The sequence below is a fragment of the Enhydra lutris genome, unplaced genomic scaffold (genome assembly GCF_002288905.1).
Source record: "Enhydra lutris kenyoni isolate GAN:26980312 unplaced genomic scaffold, ASM228890v2 scaffoldscaffold9, whole genome shotgun sequence".
NCBI classification, from domain to species: Eukaryota; Metazoa; Chordata; class Mammalia; order Carnivora; family Mustelidae; genus Enhydra; species Enhydra lutris.
In genome coordinates this window covers 30,720,222-30,741,418 of record NW_019154093.1, presented here as the reverse complement: position 1 = coordinate 30,741,418, position 21,197 = coordinate 30,720,222, and the positions used below count along the sequence as shown (strand labels likewise).

The window sequence follows — 21,197 nt, the reverse complement described above, 5'->3', positions numbered from 1 at the left end:
GGACAGAGTCCCTGCCATCAGAAACTGATTCACAGTCCACGAGAAAGAGATTGACGGGCTGCAATACCAAGTGGTAAGTTCAGTGTTATGATCCTGTGCCTGAGGGGTTAGTAGAGGGCTTTAAAGAGATGTGACATCTGCATGGTATTCGGGGGAAAGTAGAAGTTTGCCGGGTGGAGAAGGATGGGTCCAATCCCAGCAGCAAAAGGAGATTCAGATCAACAGTCATCTTCTGGCAAAGTCTTGCCCGAGCATCCCTGGGCTGGAGAGGGGATCCTCACCACACCCCTGTGCTCTGCGTGGCAGGGAGGCCAGACGGCGCTGATGCTGGGAGTCAGCCACGACCGCCAGGACATGGTCCAGGCGCTGCTGAGCTGCCATGCAGACGTGAACCTGCAGGACCACGAGGGATCCTCGGCCCTCATGCTAGCCTGTCACCACGGCAATGCCGACATGGTGCGCCTGCTCCTGGCACACCCGGCCTGCGACAGCACCCTGACTGACAAGGTGAGGCTTCCGGGCCATTAACAAGTAGGTGTTTCACTTCCCTTCCTGGGAAAACAAAAAACAAAAAAACAAAAAACACCAGGCCAGCCCACAGAATTCCAGGAACCACGTGACCCTGGGATCTTGACCTGAGGCACCCCTGACATGTGCTTCTTAAATAAGCATCTTTGTCTGTTGATGGTGACCACCGTGATCACCAACACAGAAGGGTTGTGTAACACACCCCCAGTCACACAGCGGGTAGGAGGCAGCTCCATCCAACTTCTCAGAGTCCCCTCAGGAGCCAGACCCTTCCCACACATTATCGCACTAATCCTCTCGACAATCTAGTGACTCAGACACTTCATCTGCATTTTTACTGATAAGGAAACACAGGCCTAGAGAGTTTCTGTAACTGTCCTAAGGTCACAGCTGCTGGTTCTTGAGCAAGGATGCAAGCCCAGGTCTGACCTCAGGGGCACTACAATGGAATACTTTAAACACGTCCCTGTACTTACTTAACGGCCACAGTTTGAAGAGCAGAAAGGCCTGGAGAGGGGAAGAGTCCCCTCCCCACCCAAGGAGAGACCCTCTCACTGGCTCCATCCGATTGTTCCATCAGTGATTCAAGCTGCTGGGTCCCTCACGCCACAGCCGGGCAGCACGCACCCCGGTCCCGCGTCTTGTTTCCACGAACCCCAACTCCACCCAAAGCCATTTCGGAGAAAGCACAGACCCTCTGGAAATGCATGTGGGAATGGCGGTGGGCTGCTGGAAATAAGGGCCTCCTGTTCCAAACACTATACAGTCAGACAAAGGACTTGTGTTCATGAGCTACCCTCCCCTGGGGCAGAAGGAGGCAGCGCCCTCTTTTCTGGAACAGGCCCAGGGTCCTCCTAGGAGTCACTGTTGCCATGGGGAAGCCTGAAAGGGCAGGCATTTGAGGACTGTGGGCACGAGCTTTACCCGCCCCTGGCTGGCTGCGATACTCAGGCATGAGTGTGACAGCCTCTCCTGGACCTCTGTGTCCAGGTCTGTCACAGGTAAGAGACAGGTCAGTGACTGCTTTGTGGAGGAAAGGCACAGTGAGGGCTCTCTTGTAAGCTGGACTAATCGAGTGATTGCTAGAAGCATGGGCTTTAGAAACTCCAAGCATGAAACTGGGTTTAGTAACTGTGTGACTTCAGGCAGGTCCTCTAACCCCTCTTAACCTCTGTAAATGGGGAGAGTCGTAGACTGTACCTAAATATGGTGCTATTTATAAAACACATATTTGACATCAGGCAGATGCTCAGCTGATGGTCACGGTTACTGTCATGACTAGCTGAGCAGAGACAGCTAATCAGAAGAAACCAGCACAAAAATGAGTAGGGGCACGGCATTTGCAGGCAGTGGCTGGGGGGACTGGGGGGGATGAAGGTCTGGGGTTAGGGGAGCCGGTCAGATGAGAATCGCCACCAAAGGGAGAAATGGCTCTCACTCGAGGGTGATTCTGCCCTCCAGGGGAGAGTCAGCAGTGTCTGGAGACATTTTTATTTGCCATAAGTGTTTTGGCAGGTGGGGGGGCTGCTGCTAAACGTCCTCAAAGAACTACAGACCATCAGGCCTAATACAGCAATAGCTGAGGAACTCATGGGCGACGGCTGAAGTCCAGGCAGGACCGGATCAGGAAGAGCCAGTCCAGGGTTGAGGAAGAGGGCAGGGCTGGAATCCTAGGAGAGAGGAAATGGACAGCTACCCAGACAGTGGCAGAAGCCCACTGCAGCAGAAGGTGAGAGGGTTAGGGGATGCTCAGTAAGCACAGGAAATGCTGGCAGCAGGCCCACAGAAGGTTCTAGACCCTACGTATGGCCCATGCACCTGCTGCCTGCTTGGGTCAGGGCTGACTCAGGATTCACACCCCAGTTTCCCAACGGTAACTTGCGTGAGACATTTCAGAGGGACCAGGGAACTGCGGACTGAGGCCTTCCCAAGCACCAAGCGCTATTCCTCCAGCTTTGCCCTGAAGGGTGGGGTCCAGCCCTTACCACGGCCACCCTGTCGTCTCAATGTGCACCTTTCCTGAGGAGACTTTGATGCAGGTTTGGATGACTTGGAATACTGAGCGAAAATTCATATCCTGAACTGGGTTTCTCTCGTCCTACCGGTATTTAAACGTTGATGTAAACGTGGAACCCCAGAACAGCCAGCAAGGCACTTTCTCTAGGTTTAGAAGGTAATTTGAGAAGTCGGTCACCCAGCCTCTTGGGGGCTGCCTGCCGGACAAAGAAGAGGGGGTGGTGGGGACTGGGCTTGGCTCACACTTTGAAGGGCTTGTTTTGGCAATGCCTCCAAAGTACCCATCACACTGAAAGCTTCCTAAGGCAGAGACTACGCCACACTCCTTTTTGTAGTTCTTGTCATATTGAAAGACAGCCCCACTCATACACACACACACACACACACACACACACACACACACACACATGTGCTGGCTGCCTGAGCCCCTCCCATCTCTTCAGTCTTCAGTGTCCCCCAGCCAGGATGGGCCAGGTGGGGTTCCCACTGGAGCCACACACCATCGCCTTGTTCCCAGGACTCCAGCAAGGGCATTTGAGGGATACGCCCTCCCCAGGTGGTCTCTCTGGCCACACTGTGAGATGAGTGGGGTCCCCACTCAGGTGCAGGCCAGCACTGACAGATGGGCCCTGTTCCAAGGCGCACATGTTCCCTGGGACTAGTCCATGGCTCTTACTCATACTCATAGTCATCATCCCATCTCTGCATTTACCTAGAGCCTTGGGGTTGACAAAGTGCAGTGATGGAAACTAGAGTACAGGGGGAAAGGCCTGTAAAACCCAGGCTCTTCTCTTCGATCGAAGAAGGAGGCTGCTTTTAGAAGCCTCTTCTGTTTAAGGTCTTTGCTTGATTCCACACTTGCCCAACTTTAACCCACTGAGCCACCCAGGCGCCCCATCCACACTTGCCCAAGTTAAGAGAACACTTCTTAGCAGCCCTGTGTGCGTCTTCATCAGCTTGAGATGAATACCTCTTCGTTATCATCCAGCACTCCCTCTGTCAGCAGTGCTCCCCGGGTGCCGACCAAAGGGCAGGCACCCGGCCAGGCGCTGGGATGTTCTTGCTGGGCTGGCAGCCACAGGCCAGATCTCACGGAGACTGAAATTGATCAAACGGCTCCACAGAAACCAACTTATTAATGGTGGTGAGAGGAAGGTGCAGACGGTCATGAGTCATTTGCAGGGAAAGAAGCTCTTCTGCTTGACGAAGCCTGTGCACATCCTTCGGGGTCTTGCCAAAACACCACTTCCTTCCTCTGCTCCCTGCACCCCAGCACACACACACACACACACACACACACACACACACACACACACAGCACCATCCTCTCCCCTGAGCTCACTCTTTCTCTTCTGGCGTGTCTGGCTCTGTGCTACACATTATAGTGATTTACTACTGTGTGGAGTCCCGGGGGCAGCCAGACTCCATCCTCGTGAGACGGAAGAGCTGTAAGCTGAGTGTGAACAGCCCCCACCCGCTTCCATGGATTTTCACATTTTCAGAAGTAATTCCACTCATATACAGTAGGGCAGAGAACCATCCAACAGGGTCTTGGTGCCCTGCCCCCACCGCCAACATAGTAAATCCATGAATATTTATGAAGCAGAATATAAAAACATTCACATTCACCGAGCTACATAAGGGTCACAGAGAGCCTCATATTGGGTTTTGCCTCTAAATGAGTGACCAAAGAAGTAGTTTTGGAGCTGCGGGATTTCAGAATTCTAGTACAGGACCGAAGAGACCACAACTGCTACCATAGAGCTCACCGTCTGCCGCATCAAGTTGGCCTTCCCCCTCACTCTTTTTTTTTTTTTTTAAGATTTTATTGTTTATGTATTTGACACAGAGAGAGAGAGAGAGAGAAGGAGAGTACAAGGAAGGGAGCTGCAGAGGGAAAGGGAGAAGACTCCCCTGCTGTGCAGGGAGCCGGTTGTGGGATTCGATCCCAGGACGCTGGGATCATGACGTGAGAGGAAGGCAGACGCTTAACCAACTGAGCCATCCAGGCGCCCCTCCCCCTCACTCTGTAGCGAATGGCCTGTGCTGTTGGCCGAGACCCTTCTGAACACTGCTTCTGTCGACAGTGGGCCTGCCAGCTCCCTGCATGGCAGCAGCAGCATAACAAGCACCATGGCATCCTTCATTGGGTGTAAAAACACACATGCCCTTCTATGCTCTAGACCCACTGCCCAGAGTTGGTCCTTAGGGAGTAACTAGAAATGGGGAAATGCTTTCTGCAGTAAGTCTATGACGGTGAAGACCTGAAAACAACCTAAGTCTCCAACAGAAGAGAAGGAGTTAAGAATGTGGTAGAATACTACACAGCCAGTGAGAAAAATTATATGTTACGATGGCTGTGTAAGGACAGCGGAAATCTCCTAGAGTGCCATGGTACGTTCAAAATAAAGGCAGATTCAAAACCGATATGTACTATCATTCCTCTTTTTAAAAACCAACAACAAATTTGCAAAGGAGAAAAGACTAGAGGGAAACATACCAAAATGCTAACTTTCATTAAGGTCTGGGTAATGGAAAAATGGAAGAGTTATTTTTTTCCCGTTTTACATTAAAAAAAAAAAATTAAAAACTGTGTGGGGAAAAAACAACCAACCAACCATATGACACTTATTTCCATCTGCACGGATTTCCCAGAAGTGACTGCTGTTTCCAAGGAAAGTGACCCATTTCTCATGATCCTTGTGCCATTCCAATCTCCCCCTCTCCTAGGGTCTCTGGATGCTGAGAACAGACTTCGATGCCCCATGCCTACCCTGTACTTCCAACCCCCGCTTTTCTGGGGCAGGAGGCAGACAGGATAAAATTTGTTTCTCTTTTCCTCTCTTCCTGTAGGAAGGCCGAACAGCTCTGTCCATCGTTCTGAAATCACCCGCCCATGTGGAAATTGCAGGGCTTCTGCCGGCCCACACAGAGCAGGGCAGGTCCCTGGGGCCATAGGGGCTGAGGAAGAACCGGCAGCTGGGAACAAAAGGCTCCTTCTCTGGACTCCTTAGCCCTTGGAGAGGGTATGGGTCACAGCCAGAAGGGCACCCTTCAAGAGAAGAAACTATGTCAAATATGCACATACATTCCTGTTATACAATTCTGCTCATTAGAACGCTTTGTAGTTTTTGCCTTAGGCCAAGCCCCAAAACTACGCAGGCTGCAGAGCAGGGTATAAGGTGCAGGATGCATCTGTGTTATCAAAAAAAAGCCCAAACATCTTCAGCCTTGAATTCTTCATGATTCTACCCTTTGTAGCACCGTGTAGCAAGCACACAGGCAGGAGCACATTAGCCAAGCAATACTTTTTACATGGAATCTTAAAGTGCACCACCTTTCTGTTTTGTAATCAGTTACATGAATATGTCCCACTGAACATGCATGTCAGGAGATGACTGGGTGGGGGGGTGGGATGGGGTAAGGGGAGGTGGGTTTAAGCAGCCACCCTGGCCATCATTCTCTAGAGGACCCTCAGAGAATCACCACGCAGTCAGCTGAAACTGAACAAACCACATCTGGGGCCTTTGTTTAGCTGGGGTTGACAAAGAAATCTTAAATTCAGGCAAAGCAGGAAGAGCCTACGGGTATCAATGCCAGTTAAACAGTCTTGACCATTTCTGAGTCATTAAGTGGCTCCCTGTTGTGCCAGGGAAATTGGAATTAATTAGGAAATCCAAATCCGGTAAAGCACATCACGTATATTTAGGGAGAGTCCAGTTACATCCGATTTTCTGAATCTGGAAAGATTGTGGGAGCAAGCATCCTCCTGGGGATAGGTTGTTGTCATCCAGAAGCCACCACATTTCCTCGGTAGCCGTATCCATGGCTTCATGGGAATCCTGGCTCCTTTCCCCTCTGAACCCCCAAGAGGCTCTGAGGTTTCTGGGGCTCCTGGTTGCAGAAGCTGCCAACCTGAACCGCGGCAGGAGTGTGGGATCTGGGCAGGGCAGGGTCCCCCCTGAACTGACTGCTTTCTCTGCTGGACAGTTCTTTCTTTAACGTCCATAATCCCAGGGGCCCACATGTGCATGGCTTCTATTCAGTAACTCACACAAGGTTAGCCATGAATTTGTTTGTAAAATCTCTTATGCAAAAAAATCCTCCTTATATAGAAATAAAAGACATCAAAGTTTGGTGAGCCCTTGCGCTGGAAACTCAAAAGCTTGAGTTCTTATTTTGACTTATATGCCAATTTGCTTGGTGCCCTTGGGTGAGTCACGAAATCTCCTTGGGCTCTGGTTTCATCATCTCTAAGAAAGGAAATCATTATACAACCTACCTCCTGGGGGTGTTGTACAAGGAACAGCTGATGGAAGTTTTGGAATCCAATTTGTAATCCAGAAGGACTGTCTACAAAAAACGGCGCAGCAAACTTCCGTATGTTGCTGGGATTCATGAAAGTCTCAAAGTCCCAGAGCAGCACACTGACATGTGACAGTGTTGCTCAGAGGTAGAGAGAATGGAGCGAATAAGGAGCTAAAAATAATCTTAAGTGGGTTTATTTTGACCTCAAAGCACACTTTAAGAGCAAAAACCACCTTAAAAAAAAATGTTCTAGCCCAGTGCTTCTCAGACTTTGATATGCATACAATCACCTGTAGATTCTGCTAGAATGCAGTAGGTTTGAGGGGAAGGGACCTGAGATTCTACATTTCTAACCAGTTCTCAGGAGATGCTGATGCTCCTGGGCCACACCCAACTTGGAGTAGAGGCTCTAGCCTGGCCTGACTGTTTATATATTAAAATGCTGCCTCTCAGTCTTTTGTCTCGAAGTTGTTTCTTTGCATTTCTGTAGTCTTGGTTCTTGGAATTGGCATTGTGGGTCTTGTTTGCTATGTGTAGTTCTGCAGACAGCAGTAAGGGATCTGTGTCTTATGTTGCCAATTTAGAGTCTATTTTCGTATCTCATGTTAGGAGGGCCACTTTCATTGGGTCACATTATCTTTTAATGATCTCATTTGAGGCCAGCTATCAAAAACAGCTTATTTACCAGAGAAGACAAACTAGTTTGCCTATGGAGGCCACTGAGTCACTATCAGGCTTTGTCCATCCTTTCTCAGATTTTTAGTATGTTTCTTTTCATTTTGACTTTGGAATGTGAACACATGCTCTCCCTCCTTATAACCATTCCATTCCACTGGAAGGTCAGAGCCCAGAACATGGTGAGACTGAATAAGCATAGCCTACCGCCCACCCTGTCACTGTCTCTCAGTATTCATTCAACAAACATCTACTGAAACCAGCCGGGTGCCTGACACTGTTCCTGGTGCTGGCCTTTTTTTTTTTTTTAAGATTTTATTTATTTATTTGACAGACAAAGATCACAAGTAGGCAGAGAGGCAGGCAAAGAGAGGGGGAAGCAGGCTCCCCGCTGAGCAGAGAGCCTGATGCGGGGCTCAATCCCAGGACCCTGAGATCATGACCCTAGCAGAAGGCAGAGGCTTTAACCACTGAGCCTCCCAAGTGCCCCTTGTTGCTGGCTTTTATTTATGTATTTACTTATTTTAGTCATTTCATCTTTACTATTCTTTAAGATTTTATTTATTTGAGAGGGGTGGATGGGGAGAGGGAGCAGAGGGAGAGAGAGGGACAAGCAGACTCCATATTGAGTATAGACCCCAACATGGGGCTCGATCCCATGATACCAACATCATGACTGAGCTGAAACCAAGAATCAGATATCTAACGGACTGAACCACCCAGGCGCCTCTCAACTTTATTATTTTTTTGTTACTGAAGTATGACTGAGATACAATGTTATATTAGTTTCAGGTATATAATATATTAATTATGTATTACTTGACATTCACCATAGTAAGTGTAGTCACCATGTGTTACCATACGACATTATTACCATATTTCTGACTATACTCCCTATGTTGTACTTTCCATCTCTGTGACTTATTTATCACTATAAAGTTATACCTCTTAATCCCCTTCATCTATTTTGCCCATCCTTCCTTAACATGACTCATTATCAGGGAAATCTAAGTCAAAGCCACAATGAGATATCAACTCACACCAGCCAGCGTGGGTAGAGCCAAAAAGACAAGTGTTGACAAGGATGTGGAGAAGAGGGAACCCTCAGGCTCTGTTGGTAGGCATGTAAATCAGTGCAGCCACTGTGGAAAACAGTATGGAGATTTTTCAAAAATTAAAAACAGAAATACTATATGATCCAGTAATTCCACTACTGGGTTTCGTCCCAAAGAAAGTGAAACATTGTTTCAAAAAGATAGATACACTGGCAGTGGCTTTAGTCACCCTTAGAAACACCATGTCTAAGGTTACCATGATCCCAAACCTGAACTTACCAAAATGTTAAGACAACACTCCAATGATTAATACATTTGTCAAGTGCCTGACAGCACAGCCGCCAAGCAACATAAATCAGGCTTACTAGGGACAGATATTAAGCTCAGGCTTGGAAAGAGGTTCACAGATATCTTAGCTTCCTTCATTGCCTTCATGGGGCGTACAAACTGTTTTTGGAAGACAGGGCACTTATACCAATAGTAAGGGGTAAGAATAGACAAATAGTTCATTCCACAAATATTTCTCTTTTTTTCTGTTTTTTTTTTTTTTCTTTTTTTTCTGGGTGTTTGTTGTTTTTGTTTTTTTGTTTGTTTGTTTTAGTGTGGGAAGGGCAGAGGGACAAAGAGAGAGAGAATCTTAAGCAGGCTCCATGCCCAGCACAGAGCCTGACTCGAGGCTTGATCTCAAAACACTGAGATCACAACCTGAGCCAAAATCAAGAGTCAGACACTTAACCAACTCAGCTACCCAGGCGCTCCTTCCACAAATATTTCTAGAATGCCCACTGTGTGCAGGCACTGGGCTCACATTAGAGATATCACAGTTCAGGCTTCCACTTGGCCATCTACTTAGGAAAATGGAATGGTGAGAAGGAAGCACAGAATGATACAGGGGTACCAATAAGGGGTACCAGAGCTGGTCTTGGGAATCCAAGGAAGCCTTCCTAAAGGAAGAGGTATCTGAACTGAAAATTTAAAGACTAGTGGATGTTTGCCAAAAAAGGATGAGAAGGGAGACGTAAGGAGAGGTAAGAGTGTGCTGGTAGAAAGCAGGATTGCCAAGGCTGAACGATGGGACAGCAGGCATTTGGGGACCTTCACTCAGTTCAGTAGGACTTCCGTGTAGAGTCTGAGTAAGATGCTGGGATCAAAGGGTGGATTCGGAAGAGATGAGACCATAGTACATGCGGACAGATGATGAGGAACCTAAAGAAGCTTTGTTCCAAAGGCAATGGCAAACGACTGAAAAACAGACTGACAACCAAGAAATTGTCAACCCTCATTGAGCACATATTTTTTAGGGACCTACTGTCATCCAAGTACTGTGTTTGGGGCTGGGGACATACTGGTGGGCAAGTTAGACACAGAACTCAGTTTCTCAGGAAAGAGAGACAAACCCATCATTCTGGTGCAAGATGATGTGTGTGGCAACTGGGAAAGTACGAGGTGCCATGGGGACATGTGGGTGGGACCCTCAGCCTAGTCTGAGGGTGGGAAGGGGGTCTAAGAAGGCCTCTTGGAGTAGTGAAGCCATCTGAAGGATGGGGAGGTATAGCCATGCCAAGAAGAGCAGAGGAAGAAGCATGCATAAAGCCTCAAGAGAGAAGACAGATTTGGAGCATTAAAAGAACTTTCAGTGTTCCTGGAGTAGAAAAAAACAAATAATTGCAAGATGAGGCCCAGAGAAAAAGCCACTGTAACAAGTTTGACCTTGAAGGAGGAACTAGGAAAGTGGGACATGACACTCAGATCTCCACTTTAGAAACGGCACTTCAGTTTTGGGGGCATGAGTGACAACTGTTCTGCAGACATCCATGGCCTACCTATTGTAGGTGCTATTGTAGAGAAGACTGACACAGGCTGAAGACTGTGCCACAGGATGAGTAATGGGCGTCTGAATCGTGCTATGGAGACCGCCTCTGCCAGAGTGAGTCAGGGAAGCCTCACAGAGGCTTTCTGCTAAGCTGTAAGAGTGTGTAGGAGTGCGCCCGAGCATGCTAGACAGAACAGCGGCTCTAAAGATGTGGTGTAGAAAGAGCATGGCCTGTCTGGACACTGGAGAGAACTCTAGAATCACTTGGGTCACATTGTGGAGGTGCCTAAATAGGAGATTTGAGAAGGTCTGTAGACACATCTCATTGTATCTTTGAGATTATAGATATTTTGACTTGAGACTATAGCTTGAGGGGGAATCCCAGACTCCTTTGAGAATCTGAAGCTCTCTTGAGAAAAATGCGCATGTGTGCAAAATGCACATGTCAGTTCAGGGATTCAGAAATCCGACAGTTAAAACCCCTCTGTTACAAGCAGTGGGGAGCCGAGTGATCAGATCTGCACTGGAGAATGATCCTGGGGTGGGGCTGAAGAGAGACTGGAGGCAAAAAGATCAGTTAGAAGGTTCTGGGTAGACACTGGGTCTGAAGCTGTGAAGGCCCAGGCTATGATGGCATCACAGGGAGAAAGAATCAGGCCCTATGGGAAAGGCATCAGGAGTGAGGATATGCCAGGATGTCGTGACCAACTGGATGGTGGACAGGAGTCAAAAATGAGTGACAGGAAAATAATGGTGCCACTGTCCCCAATATCCACTCTTCCCTTTCTCCTTAACAATAAATCCTCAACTTGGAGCTGGACATGTCGTCACCCAGAATACGCTATCTCTCAGCCTCCCTTGCAGCTTGATGTGGTCAGTATCTAAGTTCCGGCTACTGAGAGGTGAGCAAAGTGATGTGCACACACTCTGGCCCCTGCATTTACAGGGAAGGGAAATGCATTTCCCCCTTCACACTGGCAGGACGGTGGTAGTAATTCATCTGGATCCATAAAGAAGAGGTCAATGCCCTAGGGGTCATAGAATAGCAAGTCATAAAGAGCTCAGTCCCCAACACTGAAAAGCCATCAGATCTGCTCTGGACTATTTTTCCCCCTTTGTTTGTGATCATGAAATAATCCTTTTACTTGTTTAAGCCATTGTACATTTGGGTCTCTGTTGCAGTAGGAACTGGACAGCTGCACTCAGTATCCCATGATAGGCTCAAAGGTCTAATGCTATGGGTAGTGGATTTCAAGGAGGAAGACCTAGGAAGGCTTTTGGAAGGAGCATCCTTTCAATGGCTAGATATAATGTGTATCTCTTCACAGTACAGGTCCCTGTTCCATACCAACAGTAAAATCATCCGGCCCACACAGCCTTGCAGAAGGTGAGGTCTTAGGGGACGGTAGCAGATTCCTGAACACAAACTCTGTATCGCAAGGCAGCTAGTCCTTAAGCAAGACGGTGCTTATGAACTGGCCTGGCATGGACATTTGGGCAGGACTAGTGAATTTTCTAAGAAATCTGAATAAAGAAACATGCAGTTTCAGGCAACAGCAGTGGGTTATGGTTAGAGAGTGAGAGAGAAAAGCCATGAGGTGGAATGAGGCATAAGGAGAGACCATCTGCGTGCATAGAAGTCAAGACAGGTTGAAAGTATGAGCCACCAAGAGCTATGGGCTGAGGAAAGATGGAGAATGAAGACAAGGGAAGCCTATCAGATACATACCTAAAGACTGCCTGCCAGGCCCTCCTTTCCTAGGACCCTCCCCTTCCCCATTCCATTGGGCATCCACAGAACTGTAGCAGGAGCTACTCAATTCCTACAAGAAAAACTGGATCCTGGCCACCGAAGGATGGACATGGGATACTACCTGGGCCAATCAGGACTTTGAGGAATTTTGGAGCTAGGATTTGGGAGACTCAGTCTCCTGGGTGTCTGGGTTATAACTTGTAGATCTCAGAAGCTACTAGTGCCCAGATTCAGCCCAGTGGGTTGAAGAGCAGAAGTGACTCTTCAGCTAGAAAGACCGAAGCAGACTTCCTGGCTTCCAGACAGAGCAACTATTGCCCCTTCCGAAGACCTCAGTAGATACCCACACTTCAACGCCATGACGACCCTACTGGTTTTCTTGACCCCATCTCCTCTCCAGCCTCTGTAGCGTGGTGTCTGAGCTCTCTTGGGTGTCGAATCCCAGCTGGACCATTTGGCCACTCAGGATCTTAATCTGTAAACTGGGGCAACACTGTTCCTCCTCTGTTCTTGTAAGTGGTTATTAAATAAAGTATCTGCACAGTGCTTGGCCCCTATGGCAGAACTCAGTATAGGGTAGAGTACATCCCCTCCCCCTGGCCACTTGATCCTTTTCTCCTAGACCTGGCCTCATAAAAATGGCAGCTTGCCTTTACAAATTACTTAGAACTACCCAGGCATCAGTCTGAGGAGTGTTACATGAATCATTTATTCTTCAAAATAATCCTATATAGGTATTAATATTATTCCTTTTGTTCATATGAAGAAACTAAAGCACAGAGAGGTTAAATAACTCATCCAGGAGTGCCTGCGTGGCTCAGTCGTTTGAGTGTCTGACTCGATTTCAGCTCAGGTCATGATCTCAGGGTCCTGGCATCAAGCCCTATGTCGGGCTCCCTGCTTAGTGGAGAGTCTGCCGGAGATTCTCTCTTTTTCCCTCTGCCCCTTCCCCTGCTAACACTTATGCTCGCTCTCTCTCAAATAAATAAATAAATAAATCCTTAAAAAGAAATACTCCATGGGGCGCCTGGGTGGCTCAGTGGGTTAAGCCTCTGCTTTCAGCTCAGGTCATGGTCCCAGGGTCCTGGGATCAAGCCCCGCATCGGGCTCTCTGCTCAGCAGGGAGCCTGCTTCCTCACCCCCCCTCTCTGCCTGCCTCTCTGCCTACTTGTGATCTCTCTCTCTCTAATAAATAAATAAAATCTTTAAAAAAAAAAAACAACCACTCCATCCAAGGCTGCACAGCTAGTAAACAGGACATCTGGGATTTCAAGCCAGGAGTTCTGGCTCTGGAGCTCTTTTTGCTTCCTTGCCAGTGACCCAGGCTGGGGAGGGGTGCCCAGCAACAGGAGGTGGACACTGCAGAGAAAACAAAGCTGCTTCAGGGAGCCAGTGTTTAGTCAGTGGATGACCTGCAGGTCTTCCTGGGTCGCCCCAGGACAAAGGAGACAAATTGGCAGAGTGTCTGGGACTAGAACAGCTCGGGGTGGGGTTGGGGGGAGGCTGGCCTCCCGTGTACTCAGCATTCCCCGAGAAGAAAGCAGCCTGCTGTCCAGGGTGCAGAGGGACTGAAGCCCACATTGACTGAACTGTCCTTTAGTAGGTAATTCCTTATAGTTTCAGATTTATTCCTTCACCTGCCCTGATCCTGGAGAAAGATGGGTCTGGACCAGAGGGAGCCTGGCCAGTGTCCAAGGGGGGTCCCACCTGCTCTTCTCTCTACCCCAGCTCCAATTCCTATACCCCATCCTGCTTCCATGTTCAGTGAAGGCCTGGTAGCAACTCGGGGCCTTTGCTTTGAAACATACAGAACCATTCCACTGTTCAGTGGAGGACAGGAGACTTCTCCAATCTTTCGTTGCCTTAGAAGTGAGGAAATTTCCATTCTTCTCCAGAAAGGAAAACTACAGGTAGAAACTACATCCTCTCTTCCACTATCCCAATAGTTAGATCCAGAGCAGGAGCGGGACAAAGCTCAGACTCTGTCTCTGTTCTGGCCGCCTGTAGAGAGGGCTCATGCTCTTGTCTCCCACCCTTTACTGGCTCAGAGAGGCGAGCCTGGCTCCGGCGGGGACTGAAGTTCGGAACACCAATTCTCAGGTGTGTGTGTCGGTGGGGGGGGGGGGGGGTTTCCCCACATCCAAGCAATTCTTGGACACCCAGCTGGTGTCCTCCCATTCAGTTCAACTCTGACACCATGTCCCCCAAAAGAGCATCAGATTCTATAGGTAAGGGCTCAGTCCTCCAAGACTGCCCCCTCCCCACTTCACATGCCAGTCACAAACCCAAGTTGTCACCTGTGTTTCCTACACACTCGCTATAGACTAGAGGTTCCAATGGCCCCCTCCTTGGGTGCAATGAATTTGCTAGGGCAGCTCTCAGAACTCGGAGAAACATCTTACTTATTGTATTGTTGCCAGTGACGAAGGCACAAGAGCCCCTGGCTCCAGAGGCCCCAAAGGACAGAGTCTGGCCACAGTCCAAAGGCAAAGAGACAAGTGGTGGTGCAACAGGAAAGGAGTTTATTTCAGTGAGGCCAGCACTGGAAAGAGAGTGGACTAATGTCCCAAGAACGGTCTTCAAGGTGCTGAGAATACTTCTAAGTTCATATAGGAAAAACGCGGAACAAAGACTGGTGGGTACATGCACGTAAGCAGCAAAGGTCAGGTTGATCACTGGCACGAGGTCAATCACAGAGGGTCTTGCTGGCATCACAGCTGTCATTATTGCCTGGGGAGTAGTTTCAGTGCCCATGACAGGACATTTTGCCTGTTGGGTCCCTTGCTGGAGTGAACAGATAAACTGGAGGGAAAAACAAAGTGATGAAGAAGAACAGGTTGAAGGCAAATGGAGCCAGTCAGGGCAATGACAGGGTGGGTCCTCCTCCAAATCCCCACTGTCAAGTTACTGTCAAGTCACCATTCCATTTCATATGGAAGAAGGGAAGATGGTCATTTCTTCCGCAAACTACTTCCTGCTGACTGGGGATGACGCAGAAATATTGGAATGACAGACTTTGACAGGTAAGAGAACTTTGTTTCTTGAGTTCCTCCTGAGATGGACAGCAAAGAGATACTTAAGATGTCGTATGGGGGGGCGGGGGGAACGGGGTCACTGAATGACAGGCATTAAGAAGGGCATGTGATATAATGAGCATGGGGTGTTATATACAACTAATGAATCACTGAACTCTACCTCTGAAACTAATAATGTATGTTAATTAACTGAATTTAAATAAAGAAAGAAAAAAAAGATCTCCTATGGGAGTTGTCATCCACTCAAACGGTTTTGAGTCCTGCCAAGAGTCATTGTCTGGAGTTGCCTTCCTAATGCAGATGTGATGAGTCCACAGTTGGACACCTGCACGTTTTAGAAGAGTAGGAGTAGTGAGAAGCATATCATAAGGACCTGTCCATTTTTCAGTTAACTCAACTCCTGGTCCTTGCTTCTTCCAAGGCTTTAGGACCCAGTCTCCTGGCTGGAAAGTGTGCAGTGGCTCCTCAGGAAATGGTTTAGTCTTAGAAAAGGCAAACTCATGGACAGATGTCAAAATTTGACTCAGTTGCTATACATATTATTTAATTCCATTTTCATGTTCTAAGTAGGGGCAAATACCCCCTTCTCAAGTCTGAATGGGTTTCCATATATAATTTCATAAGGGCTTCAACAGAGTCCTGCTTCTAGGGGCCAACCTTCCACAGAGGGCAACGGAAGTGCCGTTTCCCAAGTCAGGCCAGTCTCTTGGCATGTTTTAGCCAGGGCTTTCTTTAAAGGATGGTTCATCTTTTGTTTTACTGTTGATGGGAGAGGGGCGAGTGGTTCCTAAACACAAATTGTTTAAGAAGCACTGTTGTACCTAATGTCATCGCACACATCACAATGCATTTTATCTCTTTAAATCCCTCTTCCCAATTAAGCTATGGACTAAGGGCAAGCAGGGAGACTTTGTATTTCTTCAGCTTTTAATTCTCCTTGCTTAGCTTCTGACTTGACAACGAGTAGACAACAATAAGCTGAATTAAGGGGCGCCTGGGTGGCTCAGTGGGTTAATGCCGCTGCCTTCGGCTCAGGTCATGATCCCAGGGTTCTGGGATCGAGCCCTGCGTCGGGCTTTCTGCTCAGCAGGGAGCCTGCTTCCTCCTCTCTCTCTGCCTGCCTCTCTGCCTACTTGTGATCTCTGTCTGTCAAATAAATAAATAAAATATTAAAAAAAAAATAAGCTGAATTAATGTGCCGGCCCCGGCTGGATCACCTGGGACCTGGGACCATGTATGGTGAACGTTAAGACCAAGGACAAATCCCCCTTGTCCAAAGTCAGAATGAGTTCTAGAACTTGGGGAGAGGCTGAGATGAGAGATGAGACTGTTACATGCTGCCTTCCCCAAAGTACCACTGGAACAACAGGTTGATAAGACATGGCTGAGTTCCTTCTCTCGGGAAGACTCAGTCTTCCTAGCATCGGAAAGAGGGGAGAGCAAAGCAGGGAATCCTAGGAGGTTCTGGAGTCTGGGTGAAGGCAGTTCAGCAGTTTTTTAGTCAAGGATTTGATTAGGATTTGGTTAAGGATCACAATATAATAGCTGAAGTTTGGTGCCCCCAGCAAGGGGATCAAATCAAATTTGTAATTTGGTGTTTTCTGCTATTTCAAGTTATTTCAACTTTTATCTTCTGGGTCAGTTTCCTAAAATAGTCAACTTCCAGTGCTGAAGACGGAACAGGAGAGTCGTGTGAAGGCCGAGAGTGGCTGTGTGCGTGAAGATGGTGTCAGCTCTCAGGAGTCAGGAGGCCCAACTGAGGGGGGAGAGAGCTGGCAATGTTCAGAACTGATGGGCGCAGACACCTAGAAGTTTCTCCTCAAGACGCTATCAACTAATCCTGCAACAGGAAACTCCCGTCCCTCCTCACACAGTAATGCCATCTGCTCAGCTGACATTGATTTCCAGTCAGTGGTCTTATGGGAAGATATTTGGTCTTTCTTCTCTACTTCCCCTCTTCCTCTGACACTGGTTTAGCCTTCACTCAATTACTAGGCTAGAAAAAGTGCTTAAAATCTTTTCACTCAGAGCCTACCATGGTTTGTATGAGCATTTCCAGGGGTCTACTCACATATGACTGCACCCGTGACCTTCTCAACGCCCTCCTGGCCCAGGGGCAGTCCGTAAGTAAGAGGCCTGCCTGCAGCTTCCAAAGTGATTACTCTGCAGCAGACATCAGGCCAAATGAGCCAGCCCAGCGGGGGTGAACGCTGATGCACATTAGAAAGGTCAAGCAATGCGGGGAGCATCCAGCTTCTGCGTGGGAGACATGGCCGCATCTGGCCCAGACAAGAAGACCTAATCTAATTTCTAAACAGGAAGAACATAACTCCCTGGGATGGAACAAGCCTGATTTGCCTAGAAACTCAAGGACAGTGGGAGGTGGGGGATGGCTAACATTTGCTGAGGACCTGTAGAGCATTTTTTTTTAACACAGCACTTTATGGAAAAGCTTAGCATATCCAGAATCTTCGAAAACTGGTAATATTTTCACTAACTGAGGTGGAGAAGGACCAAAACAGAGGCAGTCTCTTCTGTTTAAAGGAAATTTGTAGTAAAATTTCTGAAATGAAGGAAGCATTCTCTGTTTTTGTTTTATTTTGATCCAGCTGACCGCTTCTTGACAGTCTATCACCCGAAAGAAGGTAACAGTCGGTATTTTCCACCAGATGTGTGCTACCCAATAAGGCGAGGTGAGATCTGACTTCCTGGTCTCAGCCACATCAACATCCTCTCACCTCGTCTGTTAATTGTGAATAAAAGAAAAAGATGTGAAAGAGCAAAGAGCTCATTCTTTCTGGAACCTACATCCCATCAAGTGCTGCTCTGTAACACTCACTCATTCATTTAGAATTGGGAATGAGGGGTTACTTAAAAAAAAAAAAAATTATTTGGGGCACCTGGCTGGCTTAGTGAGTAGAGTATGCAACTCTTGACCTCAGGGTTGAGAGTTCAAATCTCACGTTGGGCAGAGTTTACTTTAAAAAAAAAAATGTAGACTTGGGGGGGCGCCTGGGTGGCTCAAGGGGTTAAAGCCTCTGCCTTCGGCTCAGGTCATGATCCCAGGGTCCTGGGATCGAGCCCTGCATCGGGCTCTCTGCTCAGCAGAGAGCTTCCTCCTCTCTCTGCCTATCTCTCTGCCTACTTGTGATCTCTGTCTGTCAAATAATAAACAAAAATCTTAAAAAAAAAAAAAAAATGTAGACTTGGGATGCCTGGGTGGCGCAGTTGGTTAAGCGTCTGCCTTCAGCTCAGGTCATGATCCAAGAGTCCTGGGATCAAGCCCCTCCCCCCAATCCACATCCAGCTCCCTGCTCAGTGGGAAGTCTGTTTCTCCCTTTCCTGCTCCCCCTGCCTCTCTATCTCTGACAAATATATAAATAAAATCTTTTAAAAATTAAACATATAAGGATTATGTAAAAAATTCTCTTTTAAAAACAACGTAGAGGGGCACCTGGGTGGCTCAGTGGTTAAAGCCTCTGCCTTCTGCTCTGGTCATGATCCCAGGGTCCTGGGATCCAGCCCCGCATCAGGCTCTCTGCTCGGCTGGGAGCCTGCTTCCTCCTCTCTCTCTGCCTGCCTCTCTGCCTACTTGTGATCTCTCTGTCAAATAAATAAATAAAATCTTAAAAAAAAAAAAAGAAGAGAAAAAATAAAAACAACATAGACTTGGGAATGAGGGACGTATTCTGTTATTCCTCCACACACTACAGATTTGGTTTCTGGCTTCTAGGATTTTTTTGGTTTATTTTTGTTTTTCTTTAAAATGGAAAGTTGAGGGGCGCCTGGGTGGCTCAGTCGTTAAGCATCTGCCTTCGGCTCAGGTCATGATCCCAGGGTCCTGGGATTGAGCCCCACATGGGGCTCTCTGCTCGGCGGGGAGCCTGCTTCCCCCTCTTTCTGCCTGCCTCTCTGCCTGCTTATGTCTGTCTGTCAAATAGATAAATAAAATCTTTAAAAAAAAAAAACAAAATAAATATAAATAAATAAATAAAATGGAAAGTTGATTTGCTCAGTACACCAAATAGGAAGTAAGCACTGTCATGACAAATACACAGAAGTATGCAAACCAACATAAAACAGTAATTTAGTTTAAATGAAAGACAACCTTTTTAAATGTTATGACAACATATTCCCCAGAATCTTTTCTTCAGCTAATTTAACTATACATTTAATAAAATGAAGGATAAAGGATTATATGGAAGTTAGCTTGTGTGTTTTAAAAATAAAACTCCAACTCTATCAATCCATGACAGTTAAATACTATAATTTCCCAAATAAAGGCAAAACAAGAGGAAGGAGTTAGTGACCTTTTCTGTTTAACAGTCCAGAGGAAAATGGTTACTACAAATACAGCAGGCAAACGGTTAACCCTGACCGATCTAGAACATAGTACTGTACTGAATTTCAGTCTCAAATTGTGCTAAATGCTTATTATCATTAGTATGGCCCATTTTGGTCCATGATATGGTTAAATGCCAAGACAGATGCCCATTTGTTACAGAAATACATAGATTAAATTAAATTTGATATTCTTCTGCTAAAAGAAAAGAAAAAAAAAAAAAAGCCGGGTCTACTTCCACACAGAAAGGCAGCTTTTTCCCAGGAGGAATTTACAGGAAGTAGTTTGCACCAGGTAATATGAAGCTGTCTACCACATGTGCTGGGTCAAACTGAGGGAAGGAATATTTTAAAGTGTCATCTAATTCCATGATAGCACCCTGGTTCCCACAACAGTAAGTAACTGGGTGCACTTTCCAAAATGGTAACCACTGGGTGCCTGGGTGGCTCAGTCATTAAGCATCTGCCTTCAGCTCAGGTCATGATCCCAGGGATCAAGACCCATGTCAGGCTCCCTGCTCAGCGGGAAGCCTGCTTCTCCCTCTCCCACTCCCCCTGCATATGTTCCCTCTCTTGCTGTGTCTCTTCCTGTCAAATAAATAAAATCTTTAAAAAACAACAAAAAAAAAAGGTAACCACATTCTGATCATGACACCAACTGTATTCTTCCATGACAAGCTGGTGAGCTCAAGAAACCAGTGTGAGACCATGGGCATGGTCAAATGTTTCAGAAATGTCTTGTCCAAACATATAGCCAGTTCTAGGTGGTGAACTATCCTATCCCACCAATCATGATCACCTGATCTGCCCACTACAGATCACACACTGGGACCTTCCTGTGGAACTTCTTGTAAATGATTCGAGGCGCCTATATGATCCAGTGTATCTAGGAAGGGAGAGAGGCCACCATGAAGGTTGAATATCTGTCCATCTACTAGTGCCATAAGTGGAGGATAATCAAAGAGATCTGTAAAATATTTCCACACTTTGGCATTTCCATGCTTTCACAGACATTCATCATAAAAGCCATATACTTGGGTAACTCATTGACTCTCATGGTTTCCTCCCAATATTGTAATGCATTCTAGGTAACACACCTTTAAGACCACAAGGAGAGTCACAGTCTCCACTTAGGATAGTTTATGTCTACACTGTCCCCCATAGATAGTCTGTACCTGGTGATTTTCCACCAATTCTAAAGAGTTCCATGAGATCATGGAATTGACCATGCACATCTCCACGCAGGGGAATGAGACAATGAACCTCTTGCACTTCTGATTCTTTTGTTAAAATTTCCTTAGCCTTTCTGCACAGCACTGCACGTCATTCTCATTAAGCTATTTATCATCGTTCAGCTGCTCAGCCCCCTGGTGCAGCTCCTTGGTGAACACCTAGTTGTCCATGGCAGCTAGATTCCCTTCCCCACCGCCTCCTTCCCCCTTCAAGCCCTGGGTACCGCTCCCTTCTCCAGCTGCTGCCAGCTCCCTGGCAGTGGGCCCCTTGTACCACCCAAGGCCAGCCTGGAGGAGGCTGCGTGACGGGGGAGGGAGTGGGTGAAGAATGCGGCAGGTTAGGTGGCGTTCCAGAGTGAAGCAGGGATCTTCAGCAAATCACCCGCAGGGTGCCAACCACCTGCTACCCTTACGGCCTCTCCCTCAGGTTCCCCTTTTTTT

General features: G+C 47.4%; 1 protein-coding gene and 1 pseudogene across 4 annotated transcripts in view; one reads left to right on the top strand and one right to left on the bottom strand.

The window, feature by feature from the left end:
- The window catches only part of LOC111143130 (KN motif and ankyrin repeat domains 4), a 69,979-nt gene extending 62,672 nt beyond the window's left edge, over positions 1–7,307 (top strand). For all 4 annotated transcript variants that reach the window (XM_022496626.1, XM_022496625.1, XM_022496623.1 and 1 more), the window contains 2 exons: positions 307–507; positions 5,398–7,307. In XM_022496626.1, the coding sequence (XP_022352334.1) occupies positions 307–507; positions 5,398–5,502 (306 nt within the window). In that variant the 3' untranslated portion in view covers positions 5,503–7,307. The remainder of the gene's footprint in view (positions 1–306; positions 508–5,397) is intronic.
- Positions 7,308–19,796: 12,489 nt separating this feature from the next.
- LOC111142890 lies at positions 19,797–20,927 on the bottom strand (annotated as a pseudogene).
- Between the last annotated feature and the right edge of the window lie 270 nt (positions 20,928–21,197).